The sequence below is a fragment of the Hypomesus transpacificus genome, chromosome 12, assembly GCF_021917145.1.
Source record: "Hypomesus transpacificus isolate Combined female chromosome 12, fHypTra1, whole genome shotgun sequence".
NCBI lineage: Eukaryota > Metazoa > Chordata > Actinopteri > Osmeriformes > Osmeridae > Hypomesus > Hypomesus transpacificus.
Genome location: NC_061071.1, coordinates 6,804,202 through 6,821,771, shown reverse-complemented (window position 1 = coordinate 6,821,771; position 17,570 = coordinate 6,804,202). Strand labels below are relative to the sequence as shown.

The 17,570-nt window shown below is 43.6% G+C and overlaps 2 protein-coding genes across 5 annotated transcripts; one reads left to right on the top strand and one right to left on the bottom strand.

The window, feature by feature from the left end:
• Positions 1–1,893: 1,893 nt before the first annotated feature.
• Positions 1,894–8,757, top strand: LOC124474559 (cyclic nucleotide-gated channel cone photoreceptor subunit alpha-like). Its single transcript, XM_047030820.1, has 9 exons — positions 1,894–2,174; positions 3,369–3,519; positions 3,788–3,844; positions 4,079–4,234; positions 4,321–4,380; positions 4,528–4,644; positions 4,819–4,920; positions 5,006–5,112; positions 5,288–8,757. The coding sequence occupies exons 2-9, from the start codon at positions 3,428–3,430 to the stop codon at positions 6,646–6,648; spliced, it is 2,052 nt and encodes a 683-aa protein (XP_046886776.1). The 5' UTR covers positions 1,894–2,174; positions 3,369–3,427; the 3' UTR covers positions 6,649–8,757.
• ube3a (ubiquitin protein ligase E3A) lies at positions 7,509–16,258 on the bottom strand. 4 transcript variants are annotated; one of them, XM_047030816.1, is made up of 11 exons: positions 15,936–16,258; positions 15,265–15,309; positions 14,583–14,887; positions 13,239–14,494; positions 12,401–12,545; positions 11,966–12,171; positions 11,587–11,751; positions 11,219–11,374; positions 11,032–11,105; positions 10,730–10,873; positions 7,509–9,349 (listed from the first exon to the last, which is right to left on the bottom strand). In XM_047030816.1, exons 1-11 carry the CDS (start codon positions 16,010–16,012, stop codon positions 9,229–9,231), a joined length of 2,694 nt encoding a protein of 897 aa, XP_046886772.1. In that variant the 5' UTR covers positions 16,013–16,258; the 3' UTR covers positions 7,509–9,228. The 4 variants fall into 4 exon arrangements, with proteins under 4 accessions (XP_046886772.1, XP_046886773.1, XP_046886775.1 ...); XM_047030817.1 differs by having other exon boundaries at positions 15,988–16,258; XM_047030819.1 differs by having other exon boundaries at positions 15,874–15,939.
• Between the last annotated feature and the right edge of the window lie 1,312 nt (positions 16,259–17,570).

Sequence of the window (17,570 nt, the reverse complement as noted above, 5' to 3'; positions counted from 1 at the left end):
GCTTGTTTTTTCCCTCGTTTGTTTTTCTTTATTTGTCTGAAATAGTGCCATCTGCATTTCTAAGTAGGCTAAACGTGAGAAATCGTGTTTGTGTTGTTCTATGATTTATTCAACAATTTGACCATTCAACTAACACACACGCACATACACACTCATTCTTAGCTATATGCAAATTAAATGACCCCCCTAGGGATGAGGGAAGTTCAAAGGGGAATCTGGGGACAAATAGGAAGAGATAGTAAGACAGTTGACTCTCTGGCCTCCCCGGTGCTGTGCATTATAATGGGCTGTGAGACTGAGCCCCTTAAACAGCTCATCTCCTCGGAGACATCCTCACCTTATATGAGCATCAAGTCTATGAAAAAGAGTCAAAGATTATTGGTGGCCAAGCCGCGAAGCGGCGAAGCCACTAAAGTGTTTCTACCTTTTCTTATTATTAATCATCTTCTCCCATTGGAGTCTATGGCAGCCCCTAGAACCGTATGGTAAAACGTTGTGAAATTTGGCACGCTCATTAAGCACAGTCCCCTCTTTATATTCACCAAGTTTCATGTCACGCATTGGAGCACTCTAGCGCCACCAACTGGTCAAAGTTGGACTTGTGTTTACACACGTAACTTTTGAACCGTATGACCGATATTCAAAAATAAGGTACCGTTGGATTCCCTGGATCGAGACGAGTTCAACCCACCCTATGACGTCAATTTCCGGTAATTTAGATTTTCCGCCATTTTACATTTTGTGAAAAAACGTATTTTCGCTTCTCCTCCTTCAATTTTTGTCAAATCATCCCCAGAATTGGCACACATCAGACCAACCCTCACAGAAGTCAAATATCAAAGGATATTTGATTTTCAAAACCGTTTGTCCGGTACAGCCAATCAAAATCGGCAACAAAGCAACCAAACAGGAAGTTGGGTCATATCTCAGCTAATCTTTGAGAAATCAACACCAAACTTAATATGATGACTCGGAACCCTCTTCTGAAGCGGGCCAATTAATTTGGTGTCATGTGATTACTGGGCGTGGCCGCAGGAAGAAAAAATGTGTTTTGGCCAATAACTGTTGATTTGTTTGCCTTTTTTAAGTGATTCCTTTGTCTCATGATATGTTGGGAAATCCCGTGTGTGATACATGATAACTTGTGATACTAGCCAAGTTGATCCGGCCGCCATTTTGAATTCATTGAAAAACAATTTTTCTTTTCTCCTCCTACACATGTTGTCCAATCTTCACCAAATTTGGCAGAGAGTATCCTCAGACCAAGCCTCGCAAAGGCCTTCACATGATTTTTAGATTTTCAGAACCGTTTGCCCGGTACAGGCAGTCAAAATGTGCCATAAAGCCAGCAAACAGGAAGTAGGGTCGTATCTCAGCAAATCTTTGATGGATTCACACCAAACTTGTTGCATGCACTCGGAACCCTGTTCTGAGGATTTCTAAAGTGTTTTATGGGTCATTTGACTGCTTGGCCACATCATTGCTGCTTGCAGCTATATTTTCTGTTTGTATTGCTCTAATTTTTATTGTGTGACCAGACACAAAAAGATTGCCCTGATTCAATTGGTAAGATTCAAATCAATTTTATAAATAAATTGTTCACAGCAGATTTGACTCCACCTACTTTGACAGAAAGTCGGCTTCAAAGCAATAGAATCAGAACATGCTCAGAATGTGAACAGAAAACCTGGCCAGCCTTTCATTGCTTCAAAATCAATGTATATTTTGAAACCTAAATCCAATGGTTTTGTTTAATTACAGTGTTTTGCATGGGTATTATGTATATGTGTAATGTTTTTGTACAGATCAATTGCAGTTGTCGTATTCTGTGGTGGTAATTGAATATCAGATGTCAACAGTGCACTTGGGCCCGCCCTCTCCTCTCCTGTCTCCAGAGGTGAGTCTTATCTCCTTTGTGAGTCTGCACGGAGGAGGTGCGTGTGAAGTGTGAAGACTGGGTAGGCCTGGGAAGACGGCAGGACACACGTTCATCCAAGGATTGTCCCATAGCCCGGTGATGATATTGGGAAAAAGAAATTCTGCAATTTTGAAGGAAATAATGATGTAATAGGATGCGTTGAGGAACAAATGATCAAAATGGGATTCATTCATTTCACGTCACGGGACTTCACATGTGAATTTATAAGGATTTCTCTCATATGAACTATATTCAGGTAAGATTTTATTATTTGCTATTGTATGTAAGAATTGTATTATGTGTAATGTGACACTTAAATAATCGTCACAGATTGTGTTCAAAAGTGACTGAAGGATCACTCTTTTGTGATGATAGTTGCAGACGGTATTTTTACGGGTTCCAAAGTTTTTTGTGACTTACTCGATTTATGAATCAGATTTTAACTGATCAAGCGTGACATAATAGTTGAGGTTAAAAGTCATGCTTATGGGAAGGTTACATTTGGAGTTGCCTATATAGGATATTTTTCTTTAATCCACAATAAGAAAGTCACATCCTATAAGGCATTTGGTTTGTTGAATCTTTAGTAAAAAAAAAAAAAAATCTAACAGTTTAATGGCCTGCAAGCAACGGACCACACTTGATTATTAGATCATTATAAAAAGAGAAACAATTCTTAATTGTTTGGTTATGTTGCAAAAAAACACAAAAACAACAACATTATTGTTAAAAAAAGCACTCTTGGTAGCCTGTGAAAACTACAGCAAGTGCTGCATATGGTCACCTTAATCACTTTAATCGCTTTAAGATAGCCTACTGTCCAATAATAGCCTTGCACGTCAAAACGCTCTTAAAGCATAATTGAACAAGCTGCTCTATTTTACATTTGGTTTCTGTTGTAACTATAGCCTATATTTTATAAATACAAATGTTTTGCCTTATCCAAGGGGTTGACGATAAGCGTGTCTATCCGTGTGTCTATATTTTAGTGTAAAATACTTTTCCAGAAGACCGTAGTATGCTGCACCCCAATAAATGTACAACAGAATGCCATTACATTTGTCGTAATTTCAGACTGAGCATTGTTGAGTGAAAGGATCTTACTGGACTGTAAAACCATCCGGACTTGCTTTGTGACATGGCTACATTGACTGTTTGGAGGGACTTGGTTCTATTAATCCACACCTTGACACCATATAGGTGACATTGTTTCTTCACTGTTTCATCATGACCATAGCCGTGGGAGAGGCTGATTTCAAGAGAGAGAAAGAGAGAGAGGGGGAGGAATGGAAGGAGAGAGGGAGAGAGAGAAAGAGAGGGAGGGAGAGGGAGGAATTGAGGGAAAGAGGGAGAGAGAGAGAGAGCGAGGGAGAGAACAGCATACTTGCATCCCCGCACAAATGCATACTGTTTATTTCCTGAGGACATCAAGAACTATTCCTCTCCACAGCTGTCCGCCAGCCTGATGCCCAGACGTTGAGCACTCACGTGTGCCCCTTGAGAGACAAGATGTCCGAAATGAGCAGGGAGAGGTCTCATCCCAGCCACACGCTGGCTCACACGGCTGACGACTTGGCGCAGATTGAAAGTGGCAGCAGCAGGTCCGACAGACACTCAGGCTTTTTGTGTAAAGAAGCTAAGCAGCTAAGACGGATCTTGTTCCTGGGATCGAAAGGAATTAGACAACCAAAAGTCTCCTAGTAGATATTCTATAAATACCCAACCAACTAACAGTCAACAAATGTTTATTAAGCTATTAACCAGCCTTAATTATTATGAAGTGCTATTCATATTGAAATGATATAATGATGCATTAGTAAAGTAATGTAGATGTACAAACTAATGTGTCTGTCCAACTGTTCCACACAGTTTAATAGACAACAGGAAAGAACACTCTCTGAGTACAAGACCTGGCGGCATGTCCAGGTGAGTGTTTATATTACATGCTGGGTGATGACATAGACAGAATTTGCATCCATAATTTTTTCCCCACTGTAATCCAACTATCTGCCTTAACTGCCTCACTGTAAACGTTATACTGCACACGAAGCTTGTAATGTGCCACAGTCTGTGGACATGCCTCATTGTGAAATTGATAACATCTACCTCTGAGTCCATGATTGGATATACCCTGTCACACATGCTGCCTCCTCCATGTAGGCTGTTGAGCTTCATGAAGAGCTGGGGTCCTAGAGGAGGGTACTCTGGGGTGCTGCCCTCAGACTCCACCATGGAGGCTCACACAGAGTTCAGAGAAGCCTGGAGGGCGGAGAGCATGTCGTCTGGAAGACGCTCTGACAAGCTCCGCAGGAAGAAGTGAGCCCAGACACCCCAAATGTAACTTTATAAAAATTGGCATTCTGACCTGTACTGATCAGTGTGATCTGTATTCCTTTTTCAAGTAATGGCGGTCAGTGGACTTTGGCAACGCTCAATATGAATAACTGCAACAACACAGACAAGTAAGTAAAGAGATCCATGGCATTGGACCAAACACTGGCACCACTGCTGCACAGACTAAAGCCATCCGTTGCTGCCCTCTGCTGGCCAAAGTTAATTACTGCACACTTTCATTAATGTAGTTGAACGTTTGTGAATGTTGTTCCTAGAAAAAAAGATGACAAAAAAGACGAGAAAAAAGACGACAAGAAGGAGGAGAAGAAAGATGACAAGAAAGACGCAAAGAAGGATGACAAGAAGGATGAGAAAAAGAAAGAGGAACCCCCGTAAGTGCACTCTCACATGACCGCTACGCAAGTGTTACACACGTGGGACTGAAAACTGTCTAGGGATTGTGAAATTGAAATAACATTTTAACCAGGTCCTGAATATTTATTTTGTTTTAAGCTGTTGTCAATGAAGCCATAGAAATAAATTAATTTCTGGATTTTACCTAACAGAAAAGAGGTGTGGATTATGGACCCCGCCACTGATATGTACTACGGATGGCTGACCTTCATTTCTGTACCCGTGTTCTACAATCTAATGCTTTTGATGCCAAGGTCTGCATCAGAATAAATTCAGGCTTCAGTATCTCAGTAGGCCCTCTGCTGATGAATTTTTGAATGACCAGTTTTTGCCTTGCAGGGCCTGTTTCAACGATTTACAGACCAACTACCGGATAACGTGGCTTGCTTTGGATTATATTTCAGATGCAATCTACTTAGTTGACACTTTTGTGAGATCCAGGACAGGTATGATTCTTGTCAGGGGATTGAGGGGATTCATTTGATTATTTATTCAAGTACATATTTAAACATATTTTACTTCCCTTAAGTTTAGTACAGGAGGAGATAATGTGCCTTCCAAGGAAGGACAACACAACATCCCAAAACATTGTGTAATTGACCATTCAAATGCAATCCACAGGTTTTCTAGAACAAGGATTGCTTGTGAAGGACCAGAAGACACTAATGGAGTCCTACAGAAAGACACCCCAATTCAAACATGACATGATATCAATAATTCCCACTGACTTTGCCTTTTTTATAGTTGGTATTGACAACCCGGAATATCGATATAATCGGCTTTTCAAGATGGCACGTCTTTTTGAGTTTTTTAACAGGACGGAAACGCGTACCAACTTCCCCAACATTTTCCGAATCTCCAACCTTGTTCTTTACATCGTTATCATCATTCATTTGAACGCTTGTGTTTATTATGCCATCTCCAAAACTCTCGGTTTCGGATCAGACACTTGGGTGTATCCAAACATCAGTCATCCCGAGTACGGGCGACTGGCCAGAAAGTACATCTACTGCCTTTACTGGTCCACACTCACCCTGACCACTATTGGAGAAACGCCACCTCCTGTTAGAGACATCGAGTACCTGTTTGTGGTGTGCGATTTCCTCACTGGAGTGCTGATCTTTGCTACCATTGTCGGTAATGTTGGTGCCATGATATCCAACATGAACGCTGCCCGTGCAGAGTTCCAGTCCAAGATCGACTCCATTAAGCAGTACATGGAGTTCCGTAAGGTCACCAAGGACATGGAGACCAGGGTGGTCAAGTGGTTCGACTACCTGTGGACGGAGGAGAAGACGTGCGACGAGAAGGAGGTGCTGAAGAACCTTCCGGACAAGCTGAAGGCCGAGATTGCTATAAACGTGCATCTGGAGACGCTGAGCAAGGTGCGCATCTTCCAGGACTGCGAAGCTGGCCTGCTGATCGAGTTGGTGCTGAAGCTGCAGCCTCAGGTCTTCAGTCCTGGGGACTACATCTGCAAGAAGGGCGACATCGGCAGAGAAATGTACATCATCAAGGCAGGGAAGCTGGCCGTGGTGGCGGATGACGGAGTCACTCAGTTTGTAGTTCTCGGTGACGGAGCCTACTTTGGAGAAATCAGCATCCTGGGTATCAAGGGGAGCAAGGCAGGCAATCGAAGAACGGCCAACATCCGGAGTGTAGGCTACTCAGACCTCTTTGCCCTCTCCAAGGATGATCTGATGGCGGCGCTGACTGAGTACCCAGACGCTAAAGGAGCGCTGGAGGAGAAGGGAAGGGCCATCTTGATGAAGGACAACCTCATTGACGAATCATTGGCCAATGCCGGTCTCGATGCTAAAGATTTGGAAGATAAAGTCGACTTGCTTGAGGGCAGCTATGAGCTCATGCAGCTGAAGTTTACCAAGCTGATGGCAGAGTACACTAACTACCAGAACAAAACCAAGCAGCGGATCACTAACATGGAGAACAGGGTCAAAACCCTGAGAGTTGAGGACATATAGGTGCATGGCCGTATTACCCAAAGACAGGAGACAGTACTTCAAACTACTCACTTCATGTCTTTATAGCGTGTGGCTTTCAAAGTGGCTCATACTCAGACACAAAGGGCGTGGCAAAACCCAACTTATCTACGTCACGGCCACCTATCTACGTCAGATCACAGACGGTTTATATAACCTGCATTCTGTTACTCAGCTGGTACGATGCAAAGATAGTCATGAACACAAAACACTCAAGAGACTGCAGGTAGGTCTGTTCTGATATCTTTAATTGATTTAGCTAGTTGTTGCTGTTGTTGCTAAATTAAATAAATTCGAGGGGGCGGAGGTTCAGCTCATTCAGGCCATACGCTCCCCCCAGTAGGGGCCTATCAAGCAGAGAAGACTGATGATTTTCTCACGGTTTTAAAGCCTAATGTAACATACTTGTTTTTTTTCATTCAAATTTGAATGGGAAGTTAACACATTCTTCTGTGGTGTGATGAACTTAAAACTAATTTTCAGTTCCTGCTTTACAGCATCTTTAAACCCAGATGTACATAGCGTAAGTGCAAATATGTATGGAATACAAGTTTCATTAAAACCTTTACTATTAGTTTCAGAAACAGCAAAATGTTAGTTTTTAGAACCAATGGTGATATTTTCATTAAATATGCTTATTACATCACCAGTGTAAAAATGTATCAAATTACATACTTAAAAAAATGTTGTCTAAATAAAAATTGTTTTTATTCAATTAGGTATTGCTTCCTTTATTGACCAAGAACTTATATATATACACAATGACTTACATTCCTGTGAAAACAACATTTAGAGACATACTGTACAAAACCTGGTTGAAATAAATTCTCTAAACAAAGTTCCAAGTTGGAAAAGAGCAGTCACTTTTATTTAGCATGTTTTCACAACACTTGATACTTTTAGTCTTTCATCCAATTTTTTTTTGTGTGTCAATTCTTACCCACCTCCAACCAACCAACTGCTTCCTCCCCTTCCAGAGTTCAAGATGAACGTTTCACCTTTGACTTTCACTTGGCCCTAGAGTCCTTAAATCCTGTTCGGGTGAGCAGCATCTTCAGCAGTACAAAACAGAGGTACAAAGAAATGAGGGACAGCGGAAAGCAAAACAAAAGACAGCGATGGAAAGAGACAAAGGCTCAGGGGAAAAAAAAGGGGTTGAAATTCTGTCCTGTTTGAGGCCTGGCTCTTCAGTAACAGCCCCGAGCACCTTTTAGTGGCATACTGTCAGCTAACTGAAAGCTGTCTTCCCAGATGGACAGACTGAATGAAGACAGCATCAAGGATCACCTCAATCCTTTAAGCAGTGATTACATCCCTATCACACTGTCCAAACCCAAAAATAGACATGAAAATAACTGCCAGTGCTGAAAAGGAATTTCACAGTTGGCTTTCCAATCAACACAACCAAAAAAAAGAAAAAAAAATGCAGCCATAAGAGTCATTTACAGAGACGCATCCTACAGATCAGTGACCACAGGGACCAAAGCTCAGTAACGCTTGGCAAATGTAGATATATATTTTTTTTTTACACACAATGTCTTGGTTGGAGGGTGCTGCTCTAGCTACAGCTGGGATATATGAGTTCAGTCTACATTTGGATATCCAGATATATCGAATAAATTGTATTCTGGTGAGAACTGCACTGAGGAATTACAATACTGGTTTTGAAACGGTCAACACAGGAAGACTTTAGAAGAAACAAACAAAAAAAACAATCATGGCAACTTGCTCCCCCCCAAAAAAATTAAATAACATTCTGAAAATGTCTAAGTGCACTTACAACAGCTCTGACAGGATTTGAATCGTCTTCCGTTTTGAATGAGAATAGATGTTAGAAAAATGAAATGGAACTTCAGAACATATTCTTTTTTTAACCATGAAAAACAGCAATTGATAGACCACGGTTTTAAGCCAAGTGGCTATTAAAAATGAGGAAGATATGATTTTGAGGTGCCGCAGACTACTCAAAGAACTTTCTATACCGTTAATAGTCAAAACCGCTGCTTATTATCAGGGAGGGAGGTTCAGGTGGAGTTACATTGAGGACAAACAGTGCAGGGGGGGGGGGGGGTTGCATGAATACAACAGATATCATACAAATGGCAAGGGTCTTGTTTATTTGTTTGTTAATTTTCCCAAATCACATCAAATAAACCCAGTCCTTGCCTTCCAACCAAATAAAATTTGGGACAATCCAGGCAGCGTGAAAAAACAACTGATTTCAACCTTAAAATAAATAATAATAAGGGGGGGAAAAAATCCTCTCTGTACAAAGAAACGTGTGGGTGTGGAACTCATTCACACAACGTGGTGGCGGGGGGGGGGGGGGGGGGGGGCGGGGGCTGTCGGAACACATTCATGTTTCTCTGCTCCAACTGATCTGGGAGGACTACTAGAGCGCTCTACCTTATGAACCATTCCTTGCTTATTTTCTGACCTTTCGGAATCTGTCATGATCGGTGTTGTCATAGTTTCTTTTTCAGATAATAAGGGGGCGGGGGGGCGGGATGAACATGGGGCATTCTGAAAAGGAGTCCTTTTGCAGTGTATGTGGGCACGGCCTCAGAGCATGCCGAACCCTTTGGCGTAGGTGATGGCTTTGAGCAGTCTCTCTTTCAGCTTCTCCCTGGTGCTGTACTCTGGAAGCAGCAGCACGTTGAAGCAGGTGTGAGACGTGGGTAACCTGGAACATGACAACAGGGTCAGACAGACAACCTGGAACATGACAACAGGGTCAGACAGACAACCTGGAACATGACAACAGGGTCAGACAGACAAGGAGAGCTGTTCCAACTCGAATCTGACCCTGGACACGTTTACAGTGACATCTTCATACTCTGCCTAAACAGTTTCAGTTGGTTTTCCTAAAAACGCAAACAAAACGTACAAAACTGTACCCCAAAAAACCCCAACAACCATAAAGTGAATGAAAACCATAACGACTCAATTCACAGCAAATGCAGGCACGACATTCCTTTAAAGGTCCCATGACATGAAAACTTAACTTTAGGTTATTTAACATTAATATTAATACATTAATTAAGATATAAGTTCCCCTAGCCTGCCTTTGGTCCCCCAGTTGCTAGAAATTTCGATGGGTGTAAAACAAGCCCTGGGTATTCTTCTCCGCCTTTGGGAAAATGAGAGCTTAAACGCTCAGTCTTGAAAATCCCCATATTGTGACGTCATTATAGGGGGTTACCTCCCCTTTCTCTGCTTTGCCCGCCCAGATAATCTGGCCCGCCCACAAGAAACTGAGCTACGACCGTACGAGTGCCATATCGTTTTTTCCTAGAGAGACATCATGGCTTGCAAACAAACAAAGCATAACAGTTGCTCAGTGTTTGGCTGTACGAATGAAAACAAAAGTATTTTTACAGTTCCTTCACCCGAGCCTCTGAAGAACCAGTCTTAATTTGATTTTTTCTGGAAATTCGCCGACACAACTTCCCGAAGTTTTGTATGTTGCTTTACTGTATATGGTTACCTAGCTTGCTACCCTTAGAATGTGGCTGTAACATTAGCTCTGCAGCTAACAGCTAAGTTACTGTCGCTAATGTAAAGGTAGATAACATCAAGTATGTGTGTGAATACACATGCTGTGTTGTACACTTCTTTGTTATTTGGATAACCGTTTTGCTGTTGTGGCGCGTGCGATATCCCCCTTTCCCCTCATTGAAATAACTATGTGTGCACCTCTGCAAACCAGGGTGATCAGATGAGAATGGGCAAATTCGGGGCATCTTACAGCAACGGGGATACGGGCAATTGCGATACATCCACTGTAAACATGAGCACATGTTGCCGCCTCTCTCCTCCTCATTAGCATTTAAAGCTACAGACACAGAAACGGCGCGTCCTGAGGAAAGCTCATTGTGGGACTGATCGTAGCGGCTGTAATTCTGCACAAAGGCTGAATTTCGGGAAAGAGACTTAAGATACAGTATTAGGGGACCACTAAGCCTTATATAAAAGCATCCAAAAACAGCATGTCATGGGACCTTTAAAAATATGGTTTTTGAAAAGGGGGGGAAAAAAACTGGAACAAACAAAAGCTCCTCACCTGTCTGTGTCGGGGCCGTTCTTGGCGATGATCATCTTGAGCTTGCCCAGGCCTCCCACAGGGGCGCGGTCTGTGCCTGTGGTGAACTGCAGGAACAGCCTCTTCTGCTCCTCACCGAACAAGTGCAACGTCTCCCAGAACTCCCTGACGCAGCACAAAGTGGACACGCGCGAGGTTCCCGTGTCACAGGGTTGGTTTTTTGAAGCAGTCTCGATTAACAATACATTTTGGTGTTGTGGTGAATCGCTGACCGACGAGATCGATTTGGATGAGGTGAAAGAATGAAGAAAAACAAATCTTACTTGATGATCCGGGAATCTCTGTTATAGCCTCCGTCATACTCTGTTGTTTCTTCAAGTGCTTGAAAGTCTAGGTTCTTAAAAAGAGAGAGGGACAGATTTGGGAGTGAATGGTGAACACCGGACATACAAAAGAAAACGAATAAAAGTGGATGACTAAAAAAAAAGGTGTGCCTGGCTTTCTTCTCACCCTGCTTCCACAGATGAGAAGCTCTATCTCCTCGGGCCGAAATAAATATTTCAGGGGCGACTCGTTGGTGACCATGTGAAAGCCTCTCCTGAAGGCTTTGAACTGCTTCTCCACACTCTTGTTGAGCATGTGCTCTGCATACTGAGCCACAAAGTCCTAGACAACATCAAGAGGAGTTAGGGTGCTCACATCCTTTTGTCCTGGTGACGACCAAGACCCATTCTTTTCCATCTCAAAATACTTCATTTTAACTGTCGCCACCACTTTCAGTAGGCTTAAGGATGGGCAAGACACTATTAAACGGGTACACCACAGGTATAGGATGGTAGGACTTTTTGTAAAAAAAGTGATCACAAGTCGCATCGTACTTTTCTGTTGTCATTGGTGACCGGGATCTTGTCCCCATTTTCCCTTAAGTCATGCATGAGGGGGTTCCCAAAGAGGTCCGACTGGGTGATCTGGAAGGTGATCATCATGTCGTCTTCCACGTTGCCCTCGTAATCTAGCAGCTCATTAAGACTCTGGAACAAAACCTGAGCACGCGCGCACACACACACACACACACACAGTGAGGGTTCCCCTAATGGTATACAGAAACCAAAATGTAAGAAATATTTGAAGATGAACCTCTATAAAGATTTATGTGAAGGGCCAAGCACAAATTTAGAGGGCTTTCCACCACACTTTTAACATGACGGATCAATTGTGAAAAAGACTGGTGTAACACGTGTGAAGAAAGGAACCTACTGGATTTGAGTCTGCGAGGTCCCTGAAGGTTCCTTTCTTGCCCATGAGCTTTCTGTAGACCACCATGGGGAAGTGAACATCCAGGATGCAGTTGTTGTATATGGCCAGGCCCAGGACTATGCCGATGAGGGTGAACTGACCCTCGTTCTCGAACGAGGAAGGGTTGAACCAAAACAACTTTGTTCGCTCATCATACGTGAACATTCCTGGGAAGGAGGAGAAAAGGGTGAGAAGCAGAGAGACCAGAGTACAGAGATAAAAGCAAACTGCTGTCGAAGGTAGGGCATTCAATAATGAAACTGGACAGATGGCACTTAATCTAATCTTTAGCAAGACAATATGATACTTGTGAGGCTTAAAAGTGCATAACAATTTTGTATTTTCCAAAAAATCACATTAAATCAATTGAAGTACAAACAATTTGCAACTGCTCACCGATATCTGGGTTAAAGATCTCCTCCACCACCAGCTGAAAGAACTCTTTGGAAACGCCACCTTCATCTACACCTTGCTCTCCTTCAAACTCCACATACAGCTGCTTCTTCAAGTCTGCAGGATTCTCCATGGCTATCATCTCAAGCTAAAACACAAGTACGCAGTTTAACAGTCGGTATGAGAAAGTATTGAAAATATTTTGTTCAACAGAATGTGCATGTTGTTTAATGGTGTTTTAAAATACAGAAAACATCCAACTTTTATGAGGTTGGTTCATTTGGTTTCCATACCTAATTTAAAGACATTGGCTGGTCTACTCTATTATGACCCTCTCTTGTGTAAGCGTGATGAAAAATAAAATAAAATACATGCCCACTTGATAGCAACAGATGATAAACAAATAACGCCAAACGACTAAAAATGTCCTCGCTACGGTGAGATTTTGATCAACTTGCTGTCTAGCTATGCTGGCAGCACGAGTCTCACTCAGGGGATCAAGAACATGAACAAATATCTTAGTTGTGAAAGAAGTGACATTACTGAGCAATCCACCTGTACACAGTTGGCTGGTCTTGCCAACACATTTTCTGTGTATTTCTACTGTGTTAATGAAACAATCAATCCCTAAGTCAATGTTTTGTAGCATTTCCACAGAAGCAGACACAGCTGTCCCGACTGGTTAGTAAGGTCTGACAATCTACTTCAGCCACGTAGCTTCATTAAAGTCAGCCTGTCAGTAATGCCCAATCAGGGGAAAGAGGGAAATTCAAGGAGAAGAGAAGCCTGAATAGACAGACAAGGCAGAGGGACCGTCCCAAATAACCCAGCACACACTTACCCTGACCAGGGCATCATCAATGATGTGGTCCCTGCGAACCTTCAGCCTCAGGTAGGGGTTGAGCTGCTGGCCCTGCACCAGGCTGTACAGCACGGTGATGCGCCTCTCGCTGTACATGCGGATGCGGTTGTCGTAGTACAGGCCCAGGTTTTTGGTGACGGCGTTGAGGATGAACGGGCAGGTCATGAAGGAGAACTTGTTCTCGGTCTCCACCTTGAAAAAGGTGTAGTCCTTGTCCATCTCCAGCACCTCGTTCAGCGGCTCGTTGACAAACTCCTCGAAGGGGATGAGCGGCCGCCGGCAGTCGTTGGTGCGGATGCCCAGCTCCGTCTCCAGGGGGTCCACCCGGGGGCCCTTCTTGTTCCGCCGCTCCTCCCCCAGCAGCTCCTGCAGGGTCAGCTCGCTGGACTCGGGGATGGGCTCGTCGTCCTCCTCCTCGTTGTGCTCCATGTCCAAGTCCCCGCCCAGGACGTTTGCATAGTAGACGATCTTCAAGCACTTGGTGGCGGCCACCACCGCGTCGTCGTCGTTCACCAGGTTGCGGTTGCTGAACTCGTTGCTGATCACCTTGTAGGTGATGAGCTGCTGGAAGGTCTCCATCATGCGGCGGATCTGCTCGGCGCTGTAGCACGACCACAGGCGGGCCAGCTTGGCCAGGGCCGGCAACGGCAGCTTGCTCATGGCCTTGCAGAACTGGGGCAGGGCGATCTCCAGGTACTCTGGGCTGTGGAGGTTGCTGTTTTCCATGACAATGACAAACAGATTCAGGTAGTTAGGGTCCCGGGAATAAACGTTGTGGTACGTCAGATCGCATTCGACGTTCGGTGACAAGTAAACCAGAGCGTTCAGAAAGGCCGCTTCGATTTTCTCGTTGGAAAGCAGGCGACAGTAGACCCGGCGGATGGCGTCGATGTCCACCGACACCTCGTCGGGGCCCAGCTTGTGGACGTCGCTGTCCCCTTGGGAGGCGCCTTCCCCCAGCCTGGAGGACGAGGAGGAGGCTGGGGAGTCCTCCTCCATGGCTGTGGCCGAACACGCCGCCTCCTCTTTCTCATCCTCGTCCTTGTCCTCGTCCTTGCCCTGGAGGGACTTGAGCTCCTCCTTGGTGTGGGGTTTGGACCTCCGGAAGCTCTGCACCAGGCCCTCCGCGCTGGAGAACACCCGGCCGATGACGCGAATGAGGGGGGAGAAGTCCTCCTTCTCCCCGCAGATGTCGAGGATCTCGTACACCTTCTCCTCTGTCAGGTAACTGACGTCTGAGGACACAAGCAAAGGGGATTCGGTTGACGTAACGTTGACGCGCATACGTTCGTTCACAAAACGCCCGATGCCCCCAAGACTCACCTTTGAAGTCCTCCCTCACAAAATGCATGTCCTTATGGTTCATTTTCCTGTTGCTGCATGCAGAGTTGCTGTGGTTGCTGCTTTCCCGGTAGGCAGAAGTGGTGCCTTTCTTGGACGGGTGGGGGTCGCACAGCTTGGCGTTGATCTTGTAGAGCTCCAGGGCCTTGACAGCCGCTGCATTGTTGTCCATGCGGTGGAAGCCCAAGGAGGAGGCACACCATGCATTTGAGCAGGAGTCATTGCCACAGCCCTCGGTTAACTGGTGGTAGTAGCGCTCTATTAGATGCTTGGCGGCTGCACGCTTCCTACGTGGAGTGATCAGAGAAGAACGGTGAGGTAACAAAACGATGTTGATGGTGTCAATAAAAATAACAATGAAGCCAAAGCATTTTAAAACAGTGTATTCTTTATACATGTATATTTATACTTTTTGGGGACAAATGGACAAGCAATTACATTGGGAGGAGGCAGGAGAAGAGAAATATATGCCAATTTTTCACACATTTAAATCCAGGAATGACATCTTTACCTTAAGGTATCTATTCATTCACACGTACACTGCTGTCTGGAAGCATTACTTGCAACAACTCCCACTACTGATGTACTGTAACTACCGGTAGCTAGCTCGCTACAAACTGAAACCCACTAAATTACATTGATATATATTACAACATGCACTTACATTCGGCTTGCTTCAGGGTTTTCTATGTCAGACTCGTCTTGTGCTCTACAATGATCAAACGAAAAAGTTCACGTTAATTATGACTATTTGTCAAGTTTGACCTAATTCTGCATTGACTGTCATTTAGCTAGCCAGCGTAAGATGCTAACAGTATGCTAACAGACAACCGAGACAGCTAGCCATCAATACGTGCCAGCTGAGTTCCAATCCTGATTATAAACGGTTATTCCAACCCGCGTTACCAGGCCGAATCGGGAGATGACAGTGCAGCTCTGTACCGTTTGTTGGCTGACCAAGCTATGCAAGGTAGCTGAAGTTAGTTAGTCCTGATAGAATAACAGTTGATGTGCACATACATGGAGCTACACAGCTAACTTCCAGTGTCAGGCGTTTTTACCCAGCTAACCTGGCAGCAACTATTTGAATTGCTAGTAGTGTGCGTTAGCTAGACAGGCCAGTAGAAGCTAGCTAGCGTGAGGCCCAACTGAAACGGGTACCGTCGTTAGCGACGTAGCTAACTAGTCAGCACCACTACTGCACAGTGCATCACGTCGCTAGCTAGTATTAGTCAACCACATTGAAAATAAAAGACTGGGAACTCTGCATTACTGCGGTTCAAGTACAACCCTCCGCCTTTTCAATTTCCACGACACAAATTTCCCCAAGCCGACCTGTCGTATCCTCCTGCAGGGGTAGTCTCGGCCTGTGGTGGCGCACACTCACAGTCCTCGTTCTCGTCGGAATTCATACGAGACTTGATCCCCTCAGTTGTTTGTGATTCCGTCTTGTATATAGGAAAGTATAATTTCCCCACAGAACGAATACAGTTTCAGACCGAGTTTGTATTCAAGCTAAACGCGGTATTCACCTCTGCACAATATTTTACAGTTAGGAACTTCATTTGTGGCCTATTTTATGCTCTATTCTCTTTCTGATGTTTACAGCCATCTTGACTCAACCCTGACAGAAGTGAACACACACCAATAGGGGACACATCCCACAATGCATTGTTGGGACTGAATGTTTTGTTCGAACTTGGAGATTTCCCCCACGTTTTGTGCAGAACTGCTGGCTGGTGTAATCCAGCTAATATGCCATAAATGATCAGATGTATAACAATTGTATGTAGAAGTTTCGGCTCCGATTGTTTTTCTTATGTTCAGTAATTGAGTTTGTTGTAGACCTACATATCATTGATTTGAGTTCATCTGTAAAAGCTCTCTCTGCCCAAACTAAGTTTTCTTATTTTTTCTCATGGGACGGTATGGATATCCTCGATGAATGTCCACCATTTACTTTATTTGTTTATTGTAGATTTACACATTGCATCATTGCAAGATCGAGGAGAATATGCATTACCTTTATACTTGTTTGTATCATTATCTTATTATCTTTAAGGGCAGCCTTTCGGAACCGAATTTGCTGAAGCACAACTAGGCTACTTGCAGTAGGCCCCATCAGTTAACATCCTTCATGGGTCTTCTGCCCCCTGACAGGACAAAGGAGCAGGATTCAATAGTTTCATATTTTGTCATTATATAGGTAGACTATCTGTATTATAAATAAAACTGGAATTGTGCATTCTTGGAATTTGCCTCAGTGTTTCTTCAATAGCAGTTTCTCAACGGGACATTAGACTATGAATCTCTGGTGATTCAACATAGGCTATTTCAAGGAGCCATTTGCTTTCAGATGACCCATGAATTGAATATGGCAATGTTAATTTCATGAATATACTTTTGATTCCAAGTCACAAAACAAATCACTGCAATCTATGATTCGTATTTAAATTATTCATGTTATCAGTACTGGTAGGTTGTGACAGATGCAGTAGGCCATCATTGTTTATGACTGCCAGAATTGTGTTCTGTGACAACCTGATAGTAAAACAAACTGTTAAAGGGACCTTTTTCCTCAAACCATGCTTGTAAACTATATACAAAATTATATCTAACAGACCAAAATATTTCAAGTTTAGAAAATGTTAACTTCAGAAATAAACTTTGTGGCCTCGCTGAATACATCGCTGAGACTAAAGTGAACGTATATCTGAGGCACTTTCACTTCTCTAAAATGAACTGCAATAGGTTACATGACCCAATAGTACATCCCCTGTCCATAAACCTTAATTGACTACCCATTTTCTTAAAGAACTGGAAGCACATTATAATCTTTTAATTGTAATTTTATTGATATTTTTGGAATTCCATCGAATACCTGCAGAGCTCCAAACGTTCTAAACAAAATGTTAGCAGATAGGAGGATGGTGACACTGTACAAAACTGTTTCTCATGCTCCACCTACAA